The sequence below is a fragment of the Labrus bergylta genome, chromosome 20 (assembly GCF_963930695.1).
Source record: "Labrus bergylta chromosome 20, fLabBer1.1, whole genome shotgun sequence".
NCBI lineage: Eukaryota > Metazoa > Chordata > Actinopteri > Labriformes > Labridae > Labrus > Labrus bergylta.
The window spans coordinates 11,655,982-11,681,013 of record NC_089214.1 but is presented as its reverse complement, the minus strand read 5'-3'; the positions used below and the strand labels follow the sequence as shown (position 1 = coordinate 11,681,013).

At 42.7% G+C, this 25,032-nt stretch overlaps 2 protein-coding genes across 6 annotated transcripts in view; one reads left to right on the top strand and one right to left on the bottom strand.

Moving 5' to 3' along the window:
• Positions 1–8,198, top strand: part of LOC109993243 (solute carrier organic anion transporter family member 5A1) — a 39,766-nt gene extending 31,568 nt beyond the window's left edge. The window contains exons 7-10 of the mRNA XM_029279527.2: positions 2,953–3,112; positions 3,941–4,182; positions 4,323–4,387; positions 5,694–8,198. Of these exons, the coding sequence (XP_029135360.2) occupies positions 2,953–3,112; positions 3,941–4,182; positions 4,323–4,387; positions 5,694–6,151 (925 nt within the window). The 3' untranslated portion in view covers positions 6,152–8,198. The remainder of the gene's footprint in view (positions 1–2,952; positions 3,113–3,940; positions 4,183–4,322; positions 4,388–5,693) is intronic.
• Positions 8,199–9,011: 813 nt separating this feature from the next.
• The window catches only part of sulf1 (sulfatase 1), a 35,096-nt gene continuing 19,075 nt past the window's right edge, over positions 9,012–25,032 (bottom strand). The window contains exons 6-21 of one of the 5 annotated variants that reach the window (XM_020646401.3): positions 23,247–23,397; positions 22,972–23,147; positions 22,651–22,779; positions 22,146–22,202; positions 19,891–20,017; positions 17,799–18,012; positions 17,103–17,349; positions 16,915–17,011; positions 16,724–16,818; positions 16,485–16,553; positions 15,494–15,663; positions 15,126–15,268; positions 14,860–14,983; positions 13,395–13,428; positions 11,953–12,003; positions 11,022–11,206 (exon numbers count right to left, since the gene is read on the bottom strand). In XM_020646401.3, the coding sequence (XP_020502057.1) occupies positions 11,173–11,206; positions 11,953–12,003; positions 13,395–13,428; positions 14,860–14,983; positions 15,126–15,268; positions 15,494–15,663; positions 16,485–16,553; positions 16,724–16,818; positions 16,915–17,011; positions 17,103–17,349; positions 17,799–18,012; positions 19,891–20,017; positions 22,146–22,202; positions 22,651–22,779; positions 22,972–23,147; positions 23,247–23,397 (1,918 nt within the window). In that variant the 3' untranslated portion in view covers positions 11,022–11,172. Of the gene's footprint in view, positions 11,207–11,352; positions 11,832–11,952; positions 12,004–13,394; positions 13,429–14,859; positions 14,984–15,125; positions 15,269–15,493; positions 15,664–16,484; positions 16,554–16,723; positions 16,819–16,914; positions 17,012–17,102; positions 17,350–17,798; positions 18,013–19,890; positions 20,018–22,145; positions 22,203–22,650; positions 22,780–22,971; positions 23,148–23,246; positions 23,398–25,032 lie in introns of those variants that run through there. The other 4 variants (XM_065948712.1, XM_020646412.3, XM_020646420.3 and 1 more) reach the window with 4 other exon arrangements.

Sequence of the window (25,032 nt, the reverse complement as noted above, 5' to 3'; positions counted from 1 at the left end):
AATCTCTGGAACATCCTGGCGCTGCAGTCTTACAGCGCTGGTGGGCCAGTGGTTAGTTTGCAGGCGGCCCAGGTTCCAATTTGGCCAGTAGCTCCTTTCCTGCATGTCATCCCCCCCCCTCTGTCTCTCCCTAATTTACCACTCTCCTGTCCTGTCTAAAAATAAAGGCGTAAAAAGCCGAAAAATAAAAATTCATTATTTTAATATCTTCAATTTACGAATATCTCTCCCAGGCCATAGTTACAGTGTCATTCTTTGGTAAACACTCATGGATGTAAACCTGAATGTTTGGATAAAACTTTATATGAAACTCTAATAACTGTCTCGACCAAACACTCACAGTGGAGGAAGCCGTGTGGCTGGGATGCTGTCATCGCTCTCGTCATCCTCATTCGTTGTGACGTGGCGTTTGAGTGAGAATGACTAATTAGCAACAGAGGCATCTGCTCTCGTGGCTCCAGTGAATCATTCTGCCACCTCTATTTCTGAATCTGCATCTCGACTAAGCGTCAGCAGCCGAGTTCACAAACTGTTATCAGATGTGTCAGGCCTCACAGACAGAAATACAGAGCACAAACACACATGCACACCTTAAAGGCCCTGACACACCAAGGAGACCATCGGCCATCGGTCAGTGGTCGTTGCCCTAGTTTTCGCGGTTCCACACGTGGAATCGGTGTGAGCAGTCGCCTTCGCGGTTGGGGGTAGGAATCTCTCTGATTGGCTGTTCAGCTAAGCGAAACAGGAGAGCCAGCGCACGAGAAGAAATACGGAAGCCACTAGTTCTTTGCCGTCTGCTTGGTGTGTCAGGGCCTTAATAAACACACACATAGACCCCGAGGCATTGAGGCACCATGAACTGACCTCATCACACTGCATGATGCTTGTTGAATTTGTTCATAAAATTGATTAAAAACTCAAGGATTACTTTCGCAAGCTCATACTTAATAGTACAAGATTGAAATACATACTTTAATATCACTCCCTGTTGTAGGCTGTATGAGCATGTCATGTGTTCTCTTTGAGAAGTTCCTGAAACATTGGTCGCACACAGGTGAAGCTGCTAAATCTCTGTGAAATTGACTTTTCACATAACTACGTTAATCAAAGTGACTATTTGGCAAATAGCCGGTGTGCCCTTTAAAGCCACAGAGCTGACCCATTAACAACACAAGCCGCTGTGTATAGAGGGGTCAACAAGACGTGTGAGTCGGCAGGGCTCCTCATTATGAACTGCACTGCTCACCAGTCACTGGTGGCACCCACATGAGGAATGTTTCGCTCAAACCCACCCTTTGTGTCACCCGTCTATACTTTCTCACACTAGTCTAGACGGAGCTGTCCCCCCCTATAGACACATAAGAGACAATTTGACAAAAAAAGAGGACTGGACAGACTTGAAATGTCTTTTCGAGCTAACATCACTTGATATAATGTTCCTGATAATCTGCAGAATTGTCTTTATGAAAAGCTCTGGCTGATTTCATTTTCCCGATGAAACTACCCAGTGATCAGAAATGGAAAACCACACCTCCTCAAAATACAATGTTTTGTATTTGTTTTCTATTCAGTGTCTGCAGTGTTGAATCACATGAAGCTTTTCTGGATCTGTTTGTGTGCGGTGCTGCGAGCACAAAGAGGCCCAGCATCTGTAGGGTTTAACAAGGGACAGGCTTAAGTCTGAGAAAAAAAGGGCATGTTCAATAAGTGCAGTGAAGTTACAAATCCAAAAGGGTTGATGCCTTTTTTCTGCTAACAGCACACACACTCTGTGTCTGTCCCTCACACAGAGTGTCTGGAATGTGACATGGTTATGACAATGGGACGTCCAATACAAAAAGAGTTCACCTAAAGTTTTCTGTGAGAGATGATTGTTAACTGAGGGTTTTCTAATCTCCCATGTTTAGTAGGTTTTCATTTGCTTATGTAACAATGTATTCTTTGAAGAATATCAGTTGTTGGCATCAAAGAAACAAATTCTGACAAATGAAACAGTCAGATGGAGATGTCCTGTCAGTGTTAGTTCAGCGTGTCCGTGGCTTTTCCGCAGAGCTCAGAGCGAAGCCTCGCAGAGAAAACCCTCCACTCGCTCCACTGCTCCCGCTTCAGGCAAAGCTGAAGTCCAGTTTGGCTTATAGCAACTGTTCCCACACTGCCTGTCGAGCCGCTGGAGGTGCTACTTCCTCAGCCCCCCTTCGTCTCTGTCATTCTATCATCACACATCACAGAGGTGGGGGGGGGAGGGGTGGGGGCTGGATGGAAGTTTAAATGATGATGTGCTGCAGATGAATAATGAGACTACAGTAAGCATTGTAGAGAAAAGTGGTAGCCTCTTTTATACTGACATTTGACCTCACATTAAATACACAATGTAACAGTTAAACTTCAATACTGTTAAAAAGCAACTACTAGTACAACATTGATTTCTTTTTTTTATTCCTGTAAACTTCATGCAGTGCTGCCATGCAGAAAGACGAGTCAGGACAAGACACACTGCTGACTTTTCTGCTGGAACTCGTTGGTCTGTCTAGAAATGTAGTATGAAAATGCAACATAGATACCATAAATCTGTTTTCAATATTAATTATTATCATAGTTATCTCCATTAAAGTTATCCCACTTTAAAAACACAAAAGTGTAACAATGAGAAACTCAAATGTCAAAAAAGAATGAATGCTCCTACAGATCTACAGATATTTAAAAGTTCCCGGTCTTTGATGCTAACTGGCTTAGCAGAGTAAAACAAAACAGTCTTGTGCATTTAAACGTCCAACAGTTCAGAAACACGGTCTACTAATACGATTGAAGGCCCTGCTCTGTAATAAAAAGCACTAAACAGTACTTCTACTATACAGGCTTCACAGTTCAGTTTTGTGGTAGTTTCTTCGAGTAAATATAAACAATGATGCAGTCCCTGTTTTTAAAACATCTTTTGTGTGTCCACCTTCGCAGGCCGACCCTGACGATGACCCACAGAAACCTGACGGGCAGTTGTAACGTGAACTGTGGCTGCAGGATCCACGAGTACGCTCCGGTCTGCGGCTCTGATGGCATCACCTACTTTAACCCATGCCTGGCTGGATGCAGCGCTGTGGGCAACGACAGCACAGGGGTGAGCGCACACACACACACACACACACATACACACACACACACACAGTCATGTACCTGCTACACCGACAGCTTCATTGTTGTTCAGTCTGAAATATTTGCTATCAAGCCGTTTATACATTAAGTATATTATTATTAAGTTAACAAGAAAGGCTCAATAAATATGAATTTGTTGAACTCAGTTGAAGGAGACATTAAATCTTAATGGACACACAAAGACCTGCTGCATACACACACACAAAGACATGGTCAATACACCCATTCTTCTCCCAAGAACAATAAGTGTCGGACCCCTGCCACAATAGTAAATAGGAAATTATAGTAACAAGAGGAAAGGAAATGTCTAGATTCTTTGTCTAGATTCTGTGTAGAGCCCATCGTTGGTGCCACCCAGTCTGTGGATGGCTAGATAATTAACAGTTCAGATTTGAGTGAATTTAAAATGATTGATTGACTCAGTATCTGTGACAATTAATGACAGACAACAATTGATGCCAAATACTTTGATGAAAAATAGCTGAATTGGTGATTTCCAGCTGAAAAGTTTCTTGGTTCCTGCCTCTAAAATGTTAAGATATGCTGTTTTATGTCTTTTAGTACACCGATTGTTTTTGAACTGTTGGAGTAACAACAGGCCTCCCTTCTCGTTCTGGAAAATCGTGCTGAACTATTTCACAGCTTTCTAACATTTAATAGTCCAAACTATACCTACCTGCATGGTTGCAATAATAACCACCAGATCATTTATAACCAAAATAATCCTTGGCTGCATTTCTAGAGGACTCCCAGCTGATTGGACAGTTTTTTTTTTTGTTTGTTTTCTTTACAGATCAGGAACTACACAGACTGCGGCTGTGTGCAGAGCAGACAGGTCATCACACCGTCCTCTGGCGGTCAGGTCAACCAGCTGCAGCTAGTCATCGTTAAAACCTACCTGAATGAGAATGGATACGCCGTGTCGGGGAAGTGCGACCGCACCTGTAACACTCTCATCCCTTTCCTCATCTTCCTCTTCATTGTCACTCTGATCACCGCCTGTGCCCAACCCTCCGCCATCATCGTCACACTCAGGTATGAATCAGCTCATCTCTAAAGTATTACCTCTGGTTGTTTTTGTCTACTCTGCTATGAAGGTTGATTTATTTCCTCTGTCCTTTATTCGGATACAGTGCAGTGAATCTGTATCATTTACATTCTGTCTCTTCTCTCAGGTCTGTTGATGAACAGGAGAGGCCTTTTGCTCTTGGCATGCAGTTTGTGTTGCTCCGAACTCTTGGTAAGCTGCAGAATATTCAAAGCACACTATGTGAATGATCAAGTAGAGTTTAGTCGTTTGCAGGTCTGGATAAGAATGGAAAAAATAGTTTGTGTTTCCATATTATGGCCCCATTCTCTTTGCTAACACAAGATGATTTATATATTTAATTAGTGAATAGTAGAGTCGTGTCTCTAATCAAGCTATTATAGTCGAGGTTTTTCAGCTGGTCCATAACCTACAGGCTGTCATTTTCTCCCTGTTAACATCCTACAATTTGAAAGGTGAGCGGGGCTGCAGCTCTGTAGTGGACCTCTGTGAACTCTGTGTAGATAAGTGTAGAAAAGCCCTCAGGGTTAGTGAGCGCTGCCCGAACTTGCCTCTGCTCTGCTCCATATGTCTGTGTGAACATAAAGCTGTCACTCTTCTTAAACCATCTCAACATGTGAGATCAGGGTCAGGAGAGAGTGTGTGTGTGTGTGTGTGTGTGTGTGTGTGTGCTTTTACAGTTTGGTCTGAATAATGAGTAATCATGTTCTTTATCCAGTCTGATGCAATCCTGCAGCACAGCTCAGCAATACATTTTAAAAACCAGTTCATAAGGTTCTGTTTTTGTGGACTCGGTGTGAGATACATTATGTTTAAACAAAGTATTTACTCCTCTGATGCTGTCTTTACTGGTCGGGTTGTAATGAATGAATTGATTTGAAATACATTCAAATATTTTGTGAACTTTCAGTGGTTTACAGGAGTTCTGATCTTGGTGAAATAGTTCCACCTAGTGGTGGAATGTAAGTGCTGCATGCACTCAAGTACATTTAGTTTAGTATCTCTTCCAATGGCATTCTAGCCATAATTTCTGTACATACTTGACTTTGCAGCAAGTAATCATGAAGTAAGTGCACTTCACTGTGAACTAACTGTTCTTAGTAAATAGAAAGGAAGCTTTGAAAATAATGTTTTTCTTTTTTCTCCAGGTATTTAAAATAAAAATGCATACTTACTTCTACAATTAAATCTGCAGAACACCTTGTGTAAAACATGAATTATTTCTCTATCACATTAAATATTTCTGACTAAGGAGATAAAATACTGATAAAATAAGCCAATATTGCTGTTGCCTAACCTTTGCCCATACTATATTTAAAATAATGCTAATAAACAAACTTAATATGATAAATTAATCTCATATTAAAATGACTTTCAGCACCTTTAAAGTTATTTCTTCTGCAGCGGGAATACACTTGATCCTAAATATCAGTACAAAGTTTTGGATTTGGACTTAGTACAGGTCTTGTTAACCAGTTTGGTCTCTCTCCTCTTGCAGCCTACATCCCCACACCCATCTACTTTGGTGCTGTTATTGACACCACCTGCATGCTGTGGCAGCAGGACTGCGGTGTGCATGGCTCCTGCTGGGAGTACGACGTAACCTCCTTCCGATTCGTCTACTTTGGCCTGGCTGCCAGCCTCAAGTTCGTCGGCTTCATCTTCATCTTCCTCACCTGGTACTCTATTAAGCACAAGGAGGAGCGTACCGAGCGCTGGCGCCAGCACCTGCCTCCACTGGGCACCGTCAGCGAGCTCATCTGCCATGCCGGCGGCCAGAAGAGCCACGCACGCACCCGCTCCTGCCCCATCTTCATCCCGCCGCGGCCCGACCAACCAGCCGCCCTGCTGCTCACCCGCGGCCACAGTAGCCTCAGCTGCCCAGGCAATGCCCTCAAAGCAATAACCCCGCCTATCCTGTTGCCACATCACCACAGAGGCTCCGCCCATGTCTGAGAGCCACAAAGCCTGGGCTTCATCGTGACATGTGCCTTTCTGTTTGTGTTTCTGCACCACACGGTGTCTGCGCCGCACCAATCAGACACCTGGTTTGGCTTTAGCCTGCTCCTCAACTGACAGGAAGATACACAGGTGCGCCCACCTCACCTAAAGGGCTGCTCATTGTCGTTTATTATAACAGGTCAGCTGCAGCCACACAAACAGTCAGACCTCCACCTCAAGGTTCGGATGATGTAAAGACGTCACACGGTGCTACTGTTAGCGGGCAGGGCATTACAATCTCCTTACAGACATCTAAAGCACAAGTGACAAACCTGTACTATGCAAGATCCAATGTACAGCGCCTCCCTTCTCAGTACTGTACAGCTCTCTCTCTCTCTATACTAGATCTGAAACTCTTCTGTCTTCCCTGCCTCATTCATTCAGACCAATGTGTTGTTGGCTAATTCATAATCCTGTTATTTTGTTGTTGTTCTGAGCGCTGAACATATCAGCCATCTCCTTGTTTTTTAGCCATTCCATCCATCTGATTTTGTCCTCTCACAATCTTTATTCCCCTCACATATTTTCGTAACAGTGCCTCTCAGGCTGTCTCGGCCAGTCCAGTATACAAAGCTAGCTACCAGGTTACATGCTAGCTACCGAAAAAGCCAGTTACTGTCCTCTATGTGAGGAGCTCGTGAGCTTTGTTTCCCTCAGCTTTGTGTTGAGGGACAGACAAAGTTCCATGCCTTGAAAGGTAAACATGTAGCTTAAAGCCCACAAGCACCAATGGTACAGTGTTAAACGACTTGTGAAAAGTCATGTCTTGTCAGGTAGCTAGATATCTTTATTTCGTTCTTATGAAACTACTTAATTCATACAAAAAGTAACTAGAAACAGGAGAGAGGAATAAGGAAGGTTTCATATCTCTGACCATGTGCTGAAGCTACTGTAAGTCCTAAACATGTGATTGTACTTGAACTGGAAACATAATGGAGATTCAGAACATGCAACAAAATTGTACTTTTTTCTTAACAAATTTCACCCATTTTTAAATCTCTTCAAAGTAAAATTATTTGTATCTATTGTAACATTAAAAAAATAGAAAAGATGCATCATTTTGGCTTTGTGCAATGGCTTCTCCATTTGTATTGTCATTAGATGTAAATAGTAGTGATCTAGTAGATTAGACTTGAAGAAAAAAAGATGATGCAGAAAGCATGCTCAACAACAGTGAACCAACTTTTATCAGTGAAACTAATGTGCCGCTGATTATTCCATTTCTGGGTGTTTGGTGCCCTCAAGTGGACGTTGAGAAGATTGTGTGAAGGCCAGTGAATGTTGCTGTTTATCAGACCTACTGTGCTATGAGATTCTTGGTTAAAAGGTTAATATTTAAACTGGAACACTGCACTGAACTTAGCTTGTTTTTTTTCTTTTTTACAAAAAATGACCTGCTGTACACCACATTACTGCTGCGGGCAAAGATCTGTCTTTAACCAGCACAAATCTGAGAAGGGCGGATGTTTTACTAGATTTTTCTTTTACCTTGGGCTCAAGTATTTTTTTGGTTGACCGCCATTTAAAGAGGCAGGGTTTGTTTTCAGACAAATTAAATGGGTCGTAAGATGTAAAAAAAAAAAAAACAACCTTAATTCAGTATTAGATACACATTAGGTGCACACAAAGTCTTCAGTGGCACACATTTTGAAACCAATTTGGGTTTTTTTTTTTTGTCTAAAGTTATTTTATATTCCTTGGCTTTTAGTTAATGGAAGCAGTGAAGATATTTAAAAAGTGAATGCTTTTGGCCGAGATTCATGTTGTTCTGCCAGGTAAAGATGATTTAGTGGTAGCAGCAGTAACTGATTTAGTATTATTGTGACTTTGTACCTCAAATTGACATAATCATAAGTGATCATTGTGTAAATACTGACAAAGCAAATGAAGCGTATTATAGAGCTCACACAGTTATGAGAATATTTATGAACTAACACCATGCCATAGTGGAGACAAATATAAAAATTAAGACTTCAAACTGCATTAAAAGGTTAATTTGTGTCGCGGTGCTTGAACAGTATTACTCTCGTGGGAAGGGTTGCATTTGCTTTATGTCATGTGGGGGGTGGGGGGGCAGTGCTTTTTAAATATATATATATATATATATATATATATATATATATATATTTCTGTCAGGAGGATGAACAAGTTTTTCTACCCATAATGCCCTTCTTATCTCCACCTGTAATGACTCTCTGCCTGTCCCCTTACAGTCATATTTACCACAGCCTTCAAACAGGAATACCAACGTGACAGTATTGATTTATCTTGTACAAATTTCAATATTATAAAGTGGTAGTGTATGAGATTATGGACTGATTCAATACAAATGATGATTCAAAACATGTTTTTTTTTTAAATGTGCTTGGATTAAAATTAAGTTCTGAGTTGATCAGCACAGATCAGAACCGTAGGTCAGGACAGAGAATCATGCAGTAATTCCACACGAGCATATCCACGGGAAAGGGCAGGGATGTCTGCTCTGACTCTACTGTAAACCTGCTGCTCAGATGCCTGGATTACTGCTGACACTGACGACTTCAGTTTGACTGTACATTTTTGCTTTAACTCGTTCTCTTTCATCAGTATTTCAACTGAAAGTGAACAGAAGCTGCATTCTGAAAGTCGAGCTCTTATTGCTTTAGTTCTTCAGGAGCAGAAGTCTAATTGTTGGTTTGTGAGCACTTGGTTTACAAATGCCTTGAATACTTGATATTTGTCATTAAAAACTGTAAAAAAAAAAAAAAAAAAAGGAAATTAACTTGGCTGATTTAATGTTTTCCCTTCAAAGGATCAACATTTGAAACATCACTGGGAAGGTTGAAAGGTTTTATTTCTCAACAGCTTCATGGCTTTCCTGAAACCAAACTTTGTTTTCACACTTCTACACACACTGTTGAGAGAAAAAAGACAGCATCAGCTGAGTAGAACCAGTTTAACATGATAACCATCAGCAGAGATGAACAACTAGTAGAAATGTCACACATTTAGTTGTAAACGATCATACCCAGAGCTGTGACGGTGTGATGTCAGACAGTATAACCATTTCAAAGGGAGTTACATTGGCTGATTAGACAATAAGCCACATATTCTGTGGATTATCAAAGACCGACATCATACACCACGTGATTAGCTGGTGACATTTCCCATTACAGTTACTCAATGAACATTTTTTGGAGCCCAGGTGATTTTGCAAACATTTGCTTGTAATTAGTACAGATACTTTTAGTAATGTTAAAAACAACTGGCTATGGTGACAAGCATGTGACTCTACAAAGTTGGAGCTGGTGCAGTGGTGCATTAATTCCCTGGAAAGACATAGAAATGCACATTCTTAATGTAGGAGAATAACTAAGATGATGACTTAAAACCCATGATGACCCATGATTGTCCAAACATCTGATACTTTTAATAAAAGCAGATGGAAAGACAGGACATAAAATGCTATAAAATATATCAAATAACAGATTTAAGAATAGCTTCTAATAAATAAGGTTTTGTTTGACTCGTGTTGATGGTTTTCACAAGTGACAAAGCAGTTCTTAAAGTTGAATAAAAAAAATGAAGAAAGTTGAACGTAGGACACATTTCATCTCCACAAACAGCGGAGGGCCGAGCTAAAAGTGCAGGATATGTCAGAAAAACACATTTGTCTGTTGACTTTGTTAATGTAAGTGATAAAACAGTGATTAGCTATCCTGTTGCCAGGCAGATTTATGATAATGGATTTTTTTTTTTTAAAGACTGGAACATACCTAAAGCTAATGCTAACCATTCACACTCGTTTTTCATAAAAACATATCAAAAACATTATGGTGTGTTATCTGTGTGGGATTAACCATTTGTAATCTCAACACTCAAGTTTAGCTGCATTAAGGCTTTTCTTTACTAAATATATATTTAAAAACATAACACTGTTTACTAATAAATGTAGGCACCTTTAAAAAAATAAACAATAATTTCAATACTCATTATACACCTCTGATTGAGGTGGCCTCACATGCCTTTGTCCTTGGCTAGTTCATCTCCCAATCACTGTGTCCCTGTGTCTCTATAGCGACCAGCGTCTGCCTCAGAGGGTCTGATTAGAGGGTTGAGGCAGAGAGCTGCCGCTTCCCTCATAGTCCAAGGTGAGGGGCAGTGTGGTCTGAGGCAGTACCTGCAGTACATGACCCACACTCTGTGGGGTGCTGCTCTGTGAGGAGGGGGGGCTCCCAGGGGTGCTGGTCTGCACCTTGGGCCTCAGTGTCTGTGGGGAGAAAGGGAGGTAGCCTTGCGCCTTGAAAATGTCCTCCTCTTCTTCAAGGTCCAGGCCAAGACCGAGACCCTGAGGGCCCCCTTCCACTGCTGGCTGCAGCTGCAGGCTGTTGTGAGTGCGCAGCAGTGTGTCATGTCGCGTCTCCAGCTCAGTCAGTCCATTCCCACTGAAGAAGTCTCCCTCGATCTCCTCCAGCTGCTGCACCCACGTGTCGCTTTGGAACAACAGCCCGTCTCTCCTTGGACCTTCTGATGATGCAGTGGCCAGTGACCCTGACATCACAGACCCCCCAGGTCTTTCCTTTAGTCTCTCAGGAAGGTCGTTGACAGATTCCAGTTTCCATTCCAGTGTGGACCTGGGTGTGGGTGGTGCCGGCGGTCTTTTGCTGGGGGCGGGGGTGGTGGGGGGATCCTCTGTTGCCAGGCCTGGCCAGACGTTGATGGCTGAGGCAGACTCTTCACCACTGCCCTCTTCGAGGCCTCCACCCCCGGCCCCGGAGCCCAGCTCTGGCAGGGTGGAGTCGTCAGGGTCTTGGGTTCGGTTGAGTTTGTTTAAAACGTGACGCAGTGCAAATATAATATCTACATCCTTCTCAAAGTTTGCCCAATTGTCTGGGCTGGGGCTGTAGTCAGGCCTAAATTCATAAAGGCTTTCGTTTATGCTATACAGATCCTCCAGTCCCTGCCAGTTCACCTCCTCGTCCGTCAAGTTCGGCAGCTTAACCTTGTCGTCCGTCCCATATGGGCTGTGTGCTGCCAAACAGAGAGAAAGAAAAACTTTTAAGACGTGAAGTAGAAGAACAGGGAGCTCTTTTCAAGTTTACTGAGACAGCATGCAGTCATGCCCAGCCTCCTGCTCCCACTACAGCAGCCAGCTGTGTGGGGTTTGATTCCCCAAGCAACACACACACACACAAGCACACGCACACGCGCGCACACACACACACACACACACACCCACACACAAAAGCTGCATTAGATAAACTAGATAAACACAGCAACCACACTAAGCTCAAGCCATGAGTAGTGCAAACACATGCTGCCTTAAAAATTCACAGCAGACAGACAGAAAAAAAAAACATTGAATGATCCATCATAGTAGTCTAACAAACTGAGCAGTACAAGAAAACATGATGGCACAGTTAATGAAAGGACTTGACTCGATCGAAATGCAAAGTCAGGCAACCTGGAAAAAAAACTTAACAGGAGAAGGAACAACTATAAAAAAAAAAAAAAACCAAGAAGATGCTGAGGGGAAAAAGGAAAAGCTTGCTGCTGAATGGTGTATCCACAGAAAACAAAACAAAATGCTATCAGAAAAAGAGGCAAATTAAGGAAAACTCGCAGCAAAAGGCTAAACCTGGATTCTGTTTCATGTCTGTAAGTCAAAAATGGAGAAAGAAGCACAATTGCTATTTCAAGTTTCTGTTAAGATGAGCTTTCTTGTGTGTACTGCAGCTAGAGAATGGAGATGGTTGCATGTAGACTGAGGGACTCACAGGAAGGAGAGGCTTGGTCTCCTCTTTGACCACTTTCGGTGCTGCTGCTGCCTGGTAAGCAGGTGTCAGAGACAGAGGTCATTGGGAGGACAGAGAGGTCACAGCAACTCGTGCGTCCATTCTACCACAAGCTAATGGCCATGAGCAAATGTATGAATGTTGTGACAGTGACACACTGGAGAACTGATGTGATGGTTTGTAATATGAATGTAGCTGACATGGCATGGAGGGTGATCGTAAAAGGAATCATTTTGACATTTTGAGAAATGTTCTTATTTGTTCTCTTTCTGAACGTGAGAAGATTTATAACAGAACGTGAATGAAACTACAGTCAACGTAGAGTTGGCTTAGCTTAGCATTAACATTTAAAGCACTGCTTAACAACGCAACTTGACTCCTTGGAAAAATGCAAATTATGCAGGTTATGAAGCAGAGTCAAGCTAGCTCATTTTCCCAATTCTAGTTTTATGGTAAGCTAAGCAAAGCTAAGCTAACTGTCTCTGGCTGTAGCCCCATACATGTACTCAATGGATCAATAATAAGTTCACTAGCCTGATTCCCCTGTAAAAACACAAATGTTTTTACGTTACACTTTTTTCACAGTGGAGCCCGGCTAACTCTGTTCGCCTGCTTCAGGTATTTATGCTAAGCTAAGCTAATTTCCCCCTGAATGTAGCTCCATATGTGTACTGTATGGAACTATATTTGCCTGAAAGCAGGGGAAACAAGTAGCCTGATTCCCCTGTAAAAACACAAATACACCAAGGTTTATGAGCAAACTCAAATTAAAAAAAAAAAACAGTTCAAGAGCCAATTTGATTACCAAGTTATTTTTCTCTGCTAAGCTAAACTAATCAGCTGTTGTCCATTGAGCTTCTCATTAGACTCTCGGAGTCCAATACGAGTATTTCCATAATGTCAAACTTCTCCTTTATGCTTTCATGTAGAGTGTGATGTATGAATGAGGAGATGATACAGTATCATGCATTGTCATACACGTGCATTCGATGCTAGGTTGGGTCTCAAGTAGAAGCACATACTCAGCATCTCACTGAAGGACGTCTTTAGCCATGCTATCATAAGAATAGCTATGATACAAGTTGGAAGCTATATTTTGACTCAGGCAACTGCAAATATATGAAGCTTGTTGCAGAGACAATGTGGGCTGCTGATTATATGTTCAAATAGCTGCAGACTGACATTACCCAGCAGTTTTAAGTGAAGACAAATACTGTGCACAGAGGTGATAAAAAAATCAAGCTGCTTTAATGAGAGAAAAAAAATCATCTGTTATGCTTGTTAGCGTGTTCCCAGCATGCAGCCACAGATCAAGTGCCAGCACTCCATGGATGGATGGATGGATTAGTGGGTATGAGGCGAATTCGGCCCATGCAGGTGTTAAAGAAAAAAGCCACTGAAGAGAAACAAAAATTGGTGGATACCTGTGTGGCTCATAGCTTCCTCCTTCTTTACCTCCTGATCGGGAAAATAAAAGCAATCGATTGTTAATTCTTTGATTCAAGGAGATACGGGAGGGAGATAAAGAGATCATTCACACTGAAGATGTCTTCATGCACAGCTGCTACTCCCTAGGGACAAATGTGATTATTGGATGATCAGAATGAGGAGAAAAGAGATTTGAATGGTGGGTTTTCAAAACGGTGGATTGAGGGGATGAGGATCAGAATTGAGTGGCTTGTGTTGTGCAGAGTTTAACGGGGGTTTCCCCTTCAAAGTAAAATAAACAACCGCTATTATCACCTGACTGGATAACCTTGAGTCACACGCCATAAATAGAAGCAAGTTACTGCTAGGTCCATGTCATGAGGCCAGTTAAAAATTTAATAATCTATTCCTCCAACAAAAACATCACTTGATGTAACCACAACAGCAATTTCATCGCTTCATGGAGCTGGCATCACACATGAGCGAGGGCAGTCAGTGCGAGTAAGAGATTTTAGGCTGCTATGTGACGTGTGTTGGCACCGCTTTGACAAGCCCGGTGTGCCAGCGTTGAAACACAATCAGTTTTCTCAGAGCAGCTTGGCCGCTCCAGTGCTCCACTCTCCAGCTGGTAATTACAGACATTAACTTTTTTACCCTAAGGACATAAACCAACGCAGCCGGTTCATGCCACACACGAAAGCTGCTGCTCGGCCTTACATGCTTTGGTCATCATAGCATTATTACTTATTAACCCCTTCCATCCTGTTCTGCAGGGTATATGTACTCTGGGAGGTTGCATGTGGTTGTATTAAAAATACGTAACGGCTGATTTTAGCACTGATGCATGACGAGCAGAAATAAAACGACAGCCTCTATTACCTTGGTGACAGCACCCTCAAAATAATATCTCCAACACTCAATGAGTCACAGCGAGGATGACGGCCAGGACGTACCAATGATACAGTACAGGGCCTCATTTTTATTGTAACATTAAATAACTGGAAACACTTGGTTTATGTAAAAGAGGAAGTGAGTGGAAGTCCTGTTCTGGGAAAGAGAGTGCAGAGTGTGGAAAGAATACACTGAACAAACATCAACAAATGATTTAGAGTGATTCCTTGACCTCCACCGGAAATCTCAGCATACATTTCTGAGTGGATCGTCCCCATACACATGCAGCATGCAGATATGTGCAAACACACACCACTGGGACTGAAACAGACTCACAACACAGCAGAAGAGAAGACTGGAATATATTAAGCATCAATATTGCTGCAGCTTCTCGTTTTTAGAACATTCATTATATTCAAATGTAATCCTCTCTTCTCTTCACTCCAACACATCTGTGTGTAAATTCTGCTTCAGTCATTGAATGCATAACAACTTCCACTATACCCGGTGTAAACGTCCACATGAACCAACGCTTTAGGACAGGTGAAATATTAGCTCTTTCTTTTTTACCTGTATCCAAGCCTTTTGGACGAGGGTTACACTGCTTGTAACCTTGACAACTCCTCATCTCCATGAGCTGGGCGTGGAGAGAGTTCAGCACCTCCCTATCCACTGCATACACGGCGTTGGTCAGCTGCACAAGTAATACAAAAAAATAGAACAAATGAAGCTCAAGCATCACATTATATTTTTGTTTTAGCGTCACTATGTGTTGTTCCAGCTACTTTTCTGATGCAGGGACACAGCTGAATGACTGCAGACAGATGTTCACACACCTGGTACGGGTCACTGTTGAGGTCAAAGTACTCCAGGAAGCCGGTGGAGAACTCGCAGAACAGTGTGTTGTGGGTCTCGTTGATGGTTCTCAGGCACCAGTAGGTGTTGTTGTTGGAGCTTGTGCAGGCACAGAATCCGCCCACTAGACAGCAACAGAGATTAATTGTCGTCAGTTACAATCGACAAGCGATGTGCAAGATGGATTCATAAAGAAATGGTAGAGGTAGACATTAGAAAAAGTAGCCTTAATGTGGTGAGTGAGTAAGAGTTGCCCACAGTTTTTGTAATGAAAATATATTTTTCTACATTAAACAGGTCTCAAGGTCATTGTCTTGCGTTGTGGTGACCTTGGTGCGAGAATACATACATGACCAGAGGGGAGCAGTCTGCCAGTGGTCGTTGTTGTGTGTGAAACAGGTGAGACCAGGAAGGCTGCAGTCGTCTCCCTTCCTCTGCCGCTTCTTCACCTTCCTCTCCTTCTTCCTCCTACGGATCTCGTTGTACAACTGCGAATGTCCGTCGGTTTCCGCAGCCTCCCTGTCAGACGGAAAAAAAGGTAAAGATGTTACAAACAAGCTGCGCAGCACAAAGATGACATCAGCCCACATCCCCTCCCTATTGCCAGCAACCACACAGTGGAAGATCTTGAGGGGACTTCCAGAAGGCATCACTGATGCCAGGGTATGACAGCCTGTTTACTTTCATGTTTAAGCTCTTACTTTGTCCAATTTTCTCTGGATGACATTCTAGCCACTGTCCCATCGTCCTCCATGTCTGAACACAGAACAGGCACCGAGAAAAAAACAGCTGCTTTGTATTGGCATAATGTGTTCCCAATGTTTCCTGGTGCAAGTTGATCGCTTTGTTTGAGGGATTGACTGATTTCCCCTCTGTTGAGTCATTTTATCTTTCCATGCAACTCAATCACTTCCAGAACCCCCCCCCCCCCCACCCACCCACAGACACACACACACACACACACACACACATTCACGGTAAAGAACGGGTTCCTGCAATACATCTGCTTTGTCATTTTTAGACCATTCAGGGACCAAACACTGAATTAAAAACGTGGAGACAAAGTGCTTTTTTAAGAATGTGTTTGTGTTCAAGGGAAATAGTCACATCACAGTACAAACACAAACCACACACATGCTGAATTGGTCATCTTTGGACTACAAAGTTATCTGAATGAAGGTGTATTTTATATATACATGCAGTGACCATGCAAATCTTTACAGATGTTTGGCCAAATGACATCTAACATGGGCATCAGGCAAAGTCAGGATGAGTATTAATCTATAAAGAATGACACTAAATGGGGGAAAACCATCATTCAAAGGGGAAGAATAACTCACTTAAACGGATGGAGTTGATCATTCCTGCTCTTCAATCTCTCTGCTTTTCTGTCCCCTTTGCTATAATAGCTGGTTTTATAAACAGAGAAAGAGACTAAGGACCAGACACAAATGCTTTTGGGCTTTGCATTTTGGGAAAGGGATTTGAATCAGGTGCAAAACATGTTCAGAATAATGACATTCTGTATGGAAAAAGCAGGAAAGAGAGACACTTTAAAGGTAAGTTTGTAATGACTGACCCCTTCTTTCCACAGTCGCACTCGTCTGGTCGTGTCCGCTTCAGGTGGCCTCTAACTTCCCTGAGGTTTTTGATTTTGTCCTGAAGGGCTTCAATCTGCAATCAAATGTGCAACAGATATTAACAATAATCTTTTGTCTTGTATAACAAATCTTTGACGACCTAATAAAAGATTCATATGTATCCACTCACCTCCTGGTCCACGTAGCTCTTATGGTCCTTCCAGGCTCTGGAGGACTGGTAGATCTCTCTTTCACAATGGATGCTGTCATTCATTAAGATAAAACACCTGAAACAGAAGGAGCACACATGTCATTCACTGCTCCTTTGACCGACATACAGTATATATAGATGTGCGTCATTGTGCTAATCCCTCTTACTTGTGTGTAACTTTCACAGAGTTCGGGTATCCAACAGCGTTCGTGTCATCTGCAAGCATTTCTTCTGAAGCGTCATCAGTCCCTAAATCGAACTCCGGGTCCTCAGGGTTGTAGTGTCGCTTTGAGATAACGCGGCGGCGGACAGCTGACTGATCGTCCGCTTGAAGGTCGACATCATATATCTGACCCTCAAACGCCACAGACAGGGATCTGGCTTGCCGAGTGTGGACAAACCGTGGACGATAACCTATAAAACACATTTTTGTTGTTACATTTCTGGGGTTGCACTTTTTCCACACGCCACTAGAGGGCAACACACCACTCGGATCCAATAAACCTAATAAAGCACACACACACACAGGGAAACATCCACAGAACAAATTGCAGAACTTGTTGCAGGATGTTTGCTATTTCAATGCATCTGTCTCCCTTTAGAGCTTAAAAAATCCATTACAGGAAATCTAGCCTTGAGCCTTTGCAGATTTCTTTTTCTCAAACTTGTATTGAGAGGCAGACATCAATACAAAGTTATAAGTTAAGAAAAAAATCAATGCATTTGGACATGGCTCTTTACATTTGGATTGAGATATCTTGACTAATCCTACACACATGTACGTACATTCCTCCATGACTTTACATGACTTTATACTCTAAAACAACATTAGATGAAGCAATAACAGATTCATGTGCACTCACGCTGGCCAGATGAGGAGGAGAACTGTCGGTGGGAGCGCCGGTCGGCCCTGGAGGGTTTAAAGGCAGCATCACTGCAGTCGCAGCCCCTCTCTCTGTTGTCGTAACTGCTGCGGGGCTTCAGGCTGCGGGCCCTCTTCCTGGAGCCTTCTTTTGACCCACCTTTACACTTCTGTATCCTCCACTTGCCGGTGATCTCCTCCACACAATGCCACTTCTGTCAACCAAAGTAGAGAGAACATTTCCACATGAATTCTTTATTCTCTAAATCTAATTTAAATGTGGAGATTACTACAAATTAGAACCAACCAAAAAGTGTATTTGATGTGTATCTTTAACACGATCCCAGATGTTCCCTCAGCGTTTAGTTGATGAGTGTTCGAGATGTTAACAATCAGAACAACTTAATCTCAAACAAAGCCTCTATTTTGCTGTGACTTTAGAGTCTCCTTTTGAAACTAATGCCTTTGACAGATATATCAGGCAAATCTCCGCCTGGCATGGCATCCAAAAGCAGCTGGACAGATAAACCAAAACGACCACATGAGATGAGCTGGGCCTGTCTGGTGTCTAGAAAATAAAATAAAAAAGATACCCCTATCATTCTCACGGAGACCGAGTGCGTCATCAGTGGAATAAACACACACCCACCCACTTGCATATATCGTCTGTGTCTTTCTCAACATCCATATATCGTCTGTGTCTTTCTCACAAGTTAAAGAACCTCCAGGCTAACTGATGTGAGTAGCAGCACTAGTTGGGCCTTGCTTAAATGGAAGATGTGTATCTGCAGAAGTGGCGTGCAAATGATCAGCGGTGAGTGTGGGAATGAGGGTCCAAACAAAGAGCAATGTGGAAGATCCGGTTTCATTTGCCAGGCTCATATAGTGAGGAAGAGCTTACAGGCCCAGCAGAGACATAATGTCAGCAGAGACAGAGACGGAGAGATGTATTAAGACTCAGGGATGAAAACAATCTCCATCTTTCTTTATCCTCCTCCCTCGCCTTCTGTCCTGTGAGTAATTTCAAGCTACAACAGAACCAAAGCAGCAGCAGCAGCAGCAGCAGGACTCCAAGGATGGATGAGAAACTAAGCAGGAGGTGGAGGTTGGTTAGAAGCAGACATGGCTGACCATGCAAGCTGAAACATGAGTGGGAAGTAAAAAGAGCCAAAGTACCACACGTCACTCACACCCTCCCCAAAAAACATACACATACACAGAGGTTTCTATGTCCCTGGTGAGTAAATCTGGTGAACCCACAACAAACTCACAGCGTTATCACACCATCCATTTCCGAAGGACCACAGAAGCCTTGTTACAAAAAACCCACAGAGGCTATGCTCTTAGAAGATCATTTTGGTCATATTTAAACCTTTAAGGCTTTTGAAAACAAAACGTCTTTCATTGTACCCTAAATCAGAATCAAGACAGAGATTCCGTATCCTTGTCGAAGAGCCCATTATTAACTCTTTCTGTGAAATGATTCAGTTTGAGCCACAGGTTTGGTTCACTGTGAGAGGGAGGTAAGCTGTCCTTTAAAGGCATAATATTCTCCGTAATCCCTGATAATGACCCCTGCTCTTCCTCTTTGCATGTAGATAACAGAGAAGAGAAGCTGAACAGATTAGAACTAAATGACGATGAGACACTTGCATGTTCGTAAGCGTTAAGTGCAATCCTCTCTTCATGCTAAGCAATGGCATATTAGAAAAAATAAGTTATTACAATCTGTACACGTCCACAGGGCACAGTTTAAAATGCATACACACTGAGTACACTGAAATGTATTTAAATCAAACTACACTCACTCAGAATTTATTTCAACAAGAATTGCTCAAATGTCTTTTTAATTAGTGTAAGTAATGCACCACAAAGCAGTGCTACAGGATCCACTCTTTAAATGGCTACTTTCCTTGTGGCTCTATGGAATAGTTAAGCAGGCAGCATGGAGGTCACTTCAACAGTGATACTCATAAACATTTAAGAGAACTAAAGAAACCTCCCTTTGTGGATATCAAGGCTAACTCATCTGTGTTTTAAAAAAAGATTTGCTCAAAGATTTGCTCAAAAAAAGATGGGTGTGTTTGTGTTACCTGTCCTGGCTGTTCACAGGGTGTCTGGAATTCGGCCTGCTGGCAGGTCTCTTTGACCTTCTTGTACTTGGGAAGGCTGTTGGTGTGCTGAGTACTCAGTGAGTCATCCTTCTTTCTCAGGATCTTTCTGCGGCACAAAAAAAAAGGTGATAGGAAATAAGCATCAACAAAAGGACATATTTAGGGAGCCAGCACACAAAGTATTACTAAACCTAAGGGAGCCAACATAAAGTTTTATACAATTTAAGAGTTTCCTGTTTTTTACTTTCTGTCACAGCTCATTCTGTGTGCTTCTCGTGGTCATGGCCAGTGAATGGATAAGTTATGTAGCATCTGTGGTGTGCCGGTGGGTCTGGGCACGGAGCTCAGCTCTGCGTCACACCAGCGCTCAGCTCCAGGCCAAGCTGTTTGACCTCGGCTTGGCATCACATTCAACTACCCTGCCCCCTTTCTCCTCCGCTACTACCACAAGGCCTGGCTTGAGTCTGTGTTCAGGCCTTACCAGCCCCCCTTGTGTCCCCTTGCTCTATCCCTCACTTTCTGCCAACATGGCCTGGCTGCTCGCAACAAGCAGACAGAATGATGGCAACTGCGAAGTACAAAACAACCTGTCTCGTTTAAAAGAAGGCCTGTTGTCTTGTCCAGTCCTGTCTAGCACTCTAATTCAGGGGAAAACAGCCAATATTCACAAACTGGCTTGGCTGTAGGATTTAGCATTTAGCCAACTGTGATTAAAGAGCTAGCAGTTGTTGTCAGAGTCGCTCTCTGACGTCTGCGTTATGAAGAAGACTGGATTTACAAAGTAGTCAGTCCCATGTTATTCAGGCCCCAAGCCACAGTACTGTAAGGTTGCATGAGGAAACTGATATTAATCATGGGAACCATCACCTAACACGTGAGAAAACTACACAAAAACATCAGCTACTGTTTGTGTGTATGTCGAGGCTAATCTCAGCGTTTAGAGACAAGCGCACGAGCAGACAGCCTTTATAAACAGTGTGGATTAATGGAGGAATGGATTAAATGAGCTAAAGCCCCAACAGGTCAAAGGGCCACACTCTTTTCATTTCATACTCAGCGGTCCACAGAGCGGCCAGCTCTTCTGTTGCACAAACATAGCCCAGCAGGAAACCAATCTGCATGAGTAGCAGCAGAGCCAACTACTGCTTCTTTTCTACTCTCGTGTCTGCAGATGTTGACGCAGTCGCAAACGAGCAATATTAGTGGAAAGGAGATGGGATGGCCAAGATAGAAAAAAAAAAAAAAAAAAAAGGACGGTGAGGGAATGATAGTTGGGGAAAAACAGCAGCTGTGTGGGGGAACATGACATACTGTACAATACAGTACCATTACACAAGCTGCCAGCACAATCTGGCCCCAACCAGTGTTACTCTTCCCTCCTTTTTCTACCGATGTCCTGATGTCCTCTACCTTTCCTTTTTTTAACGTTTTGTTCTTGCAAAAAAAAGCTGAATGGGAATATTTCTCTCCAAATCTTTAGGTTACCACAGCCAAAACTTTGTGTTAAATGAACAAAACCTGGCTGACAGATTAGATGTATCATCAACATGTTATCCGACAGCCGAGGAGAGGCTGAGTAAATAACTGACAAGGTTTTTGATAGCATGCTGTATGCACTTGCATGGACTACAAGAAAACAGTCTAGGGGAAATAATCAAGCATTGGCTATAGTGTGGCTGCTGCATTCCTCACTTTGGGAGCTAGTGACCTCTGACTGGATTGAGTCTTCTGGCCTTCCTCAAGTAACATCATCCTGAGCCTGACTAGCCTTTGTTTATTTAGCATGAGTCAATTTCCACCATGTTACTGAAAGTACTGTCTGTCTGTCTGAAGAAAAGAGGGCTAATACTGCCCAAGAAAAGGTCTTGATATATGAAAGGCTCCTTGGAAGACAAAGATTGCTTGTTTTTCTTGTAAATGATCAAACGACCTTGTTTCACAATGTTTGGGCCTCTTGCATGAACCGTCATAACTTGCCAACCGCTCTTAGCTTCACCTAACAGCATCACGTTTTAAACCTCTTCCAGCGCTTTTTATTTCCAGGCCGACTGCGGTAAGGAAACGTCTGTCAGATAACAAGAGAAGCAGCTGCGTTTCTGGAAGAGGGAACACGCACTGAGCCTTGCACAGTTTGGTTCATCGAAATGTTTCGTCAGGTTTTTGTGACACTCGATGCTCTGCAATAGGCTGGATGTGTCTGTGGTGTGGAAAAGAAATATAGAGGTCCAGTTTACCCTCGCTCCACCAGGAATGTGTCCCTCCAGACTTTGGGTTTCCGGTTGGGTTTGAATCTATGAAAACAAAACGCACAACGTTAATAGAAACTCTAAGGCCTAAGCACCTATTTTCTTAAGAGAAAGATACATATTGAAAATGGCAGTTTGTGCTTTTTTTACATGCTTGATAAAGAAAAATGATTTTGCATTCATTTTTTACATTGTCTTCTGATTGTGTTTGCTGGGGAAAGAAATGATTCAATCTGCAAACAAATTCTACAGGAAACCTTATTAGCAGAGCCTCGGTGAAGCTAAGCCAGAGTCCCACAGCCAAGGAAAATCCACCAAATTGCCCTAAACCCACTTTCTGCTCAGCTGGAGTAAAACGCAATTATTTTGGCTCTGGAAATGTGCATTTGCTCAATAATGGTAAATGAAAGGTACTGTTGAACATATCATGCACACTGTGCAATTACTGTACATAATATCCATGACAAGCATGCCATGATGGATCCATACAGACCTATTGCCGGTCCTTTCCTGTTCCAGCAGCTTAAGGATGGACTTTCCATCCATGTCTGGAGGCGTGTCCAGCCCGGCAATGTGGAGGATCGTGGGAGCTAGGTCTATGTTCAGAACCATATGAGGGTTTCTGCAGAAAAACAGGCACGTAAGATTTAATTCTGGTGTACATTCAGTGATATCATATAACAAAGCCAAATAATCTAAACAAATTCAAATAACACTATAGAAAAACATCAAGATACACCCAGTACAGATGATTGACCTTTTACAAAGTGTAGGCAATGTAATGTTATAAGCAAATGAAGTTGTTTGGACTTACACTGCCCCTGGCTCTATGTTTGGTCCTCTCAGGAAGAATGGCACTCGGATGTCAAAGTCATAAGGCATGGACTTGCCCTTGACCAATCCGAACTGACCAATGTGGTAACCGTGGTCAGCTGTATAGATGATGTAAGTATTGTCCAGCTCTCCAGTTTCTTCTAACATCTCATAAACCTGCGAGGTAAAATGGTTGACAATGAGAACACAGGCAATGGATAACCCAGAAATTTTCCAATGACTACATGCCCATAAGAAACCTTAAAAGTCACTTGCCTTCTGCACCGAGTCATCCACAGACTGGAGTGTCTGCAGCCTCTTCCGATGGAGGAAGTTGGTGAACTCCATGTGGATGGGTTTCATGGGGCCTGTGTACTGCATGATCCAGTGTTTGTCCATATTTGGGGCATAGTTGTAGCTGGGGGTGCTAGGAGGGAAAAAGCATCAGCGATAAGAGTCAGGAAAAATGTGGGGAAAAAAAAAACCTGCCTGCTTTTAGGATTTATAGGACATGCATGTATACCATGCATCTCCTGAGATCTCAAAGAAGTGAGAGAATTTTTTATGGATGCACGTAAGGCCCCATTTCAGATGCCAAAAAACACCTGTCTGCTACTTCTCACAAACTACTGCTCAGTAACAGGTGCCACAGTGGTCCACTGCGCTCTAAACACGTCAATAGCTGCTCTGTCTGGTAAAGGAAATGTCCGAATACTCAGCAGTAGGCAGCATTGCTGTTTTTCCACACCTCTCTCCGGCCATCTCTCTCTTCACACAGAGACGAGAGTCTCCGTGCTCCATGGCGCTCTTGGCACAGACAAGTCAGTTGAGGGTTGGCACATTTGAAAGAAAATAATGTTCCCCAAAGTCAAGTTTGCAACAACTTTTGGATCAAAAAGTCAATATGTCTTGGTCATTTGAAATGAGGGATAACAAGAGCGGACAAAAAAGCAGTCTTGTTTGTGTTAGAGCACACAAGGCCTGTTCACCTGACTGCTGAAAAGGAAAGCACAACAATAGACAGTACGGAGAAGGATACAGTTATTATATTATATTATATTATATATATATATATTATATCACAGAATAATACACTCTGAGTATACTTAGATATCCCCAGGATCTAAGGCAGATTTGTAGTCAGACGAAGCCAATACACTCCCTTCTACAATACATTATTATATGATAGCGTGTGTGAATCAGTTCATTTTCCTGTCCAAGCAACATCAGAAAAAGTATCAAGACTTAGATACTAAACGGAGACCTGCTATGGAAGCTGCTATGCTCTGATTGAGTGAGCTGCCTTATGCTCTCGTCTCCTTAGGCCTGCTTTGTGAGCAGGCTGAACTCTTCACCCACCTAGCCAGGCGGTCTAATAAGCCCCACAAAGGGACTAGTCTCTGGGCAATGGGCCACCAAGGTATGGGGCCCTGGGCACCAGGGAACCAGGAATGCAGAGGTCAGTAAAATCAAGCCAGTCTATAGGAGAGGTCACACCTGCCACCTGTCACACATAGGTCATGTTTTGTGGTATTAGCCCCGGATAACAGGAGCCCAGGGCCCACTGTTTTCCCAAGAATGCCTCCTGTCCTGACCTTACAAAACTTAGCATGGACATATCCCACATGAGGATTAGCAACATTCCCTGAAGCAACTTGTTGAGCTACGACCGGAATAACTTCCATTCACTCCCTGCTACAGAGAGACATGCCGCCGCAAAACCGCAGCACATCTACAGTGTTTAAAAATAAGTCAGGCGCTCCGCTTGGATCCAGGAGACACCTTCAGTGAGGAATGTTAATGACATTAACATCAAACCTCCCCTGCTATTGTTGCTGTCAAAAGTACAGACACCACATGATTTATGAGGCAGCTGCTGCTTCACTGCCACGATGCTTCTTCCCAACTCTGTGCATTTTGATTGAGAGGTATATTTCATCTGTTGCTCAGACAGATGCATGAAGATGATCAGACAACAACAATTTCCATAGGCAGGTTGGAAATGTAGAGAATTATCACATTTCAAAATGTAACTTTGCAATAAATTCTATCTATAAGGAAA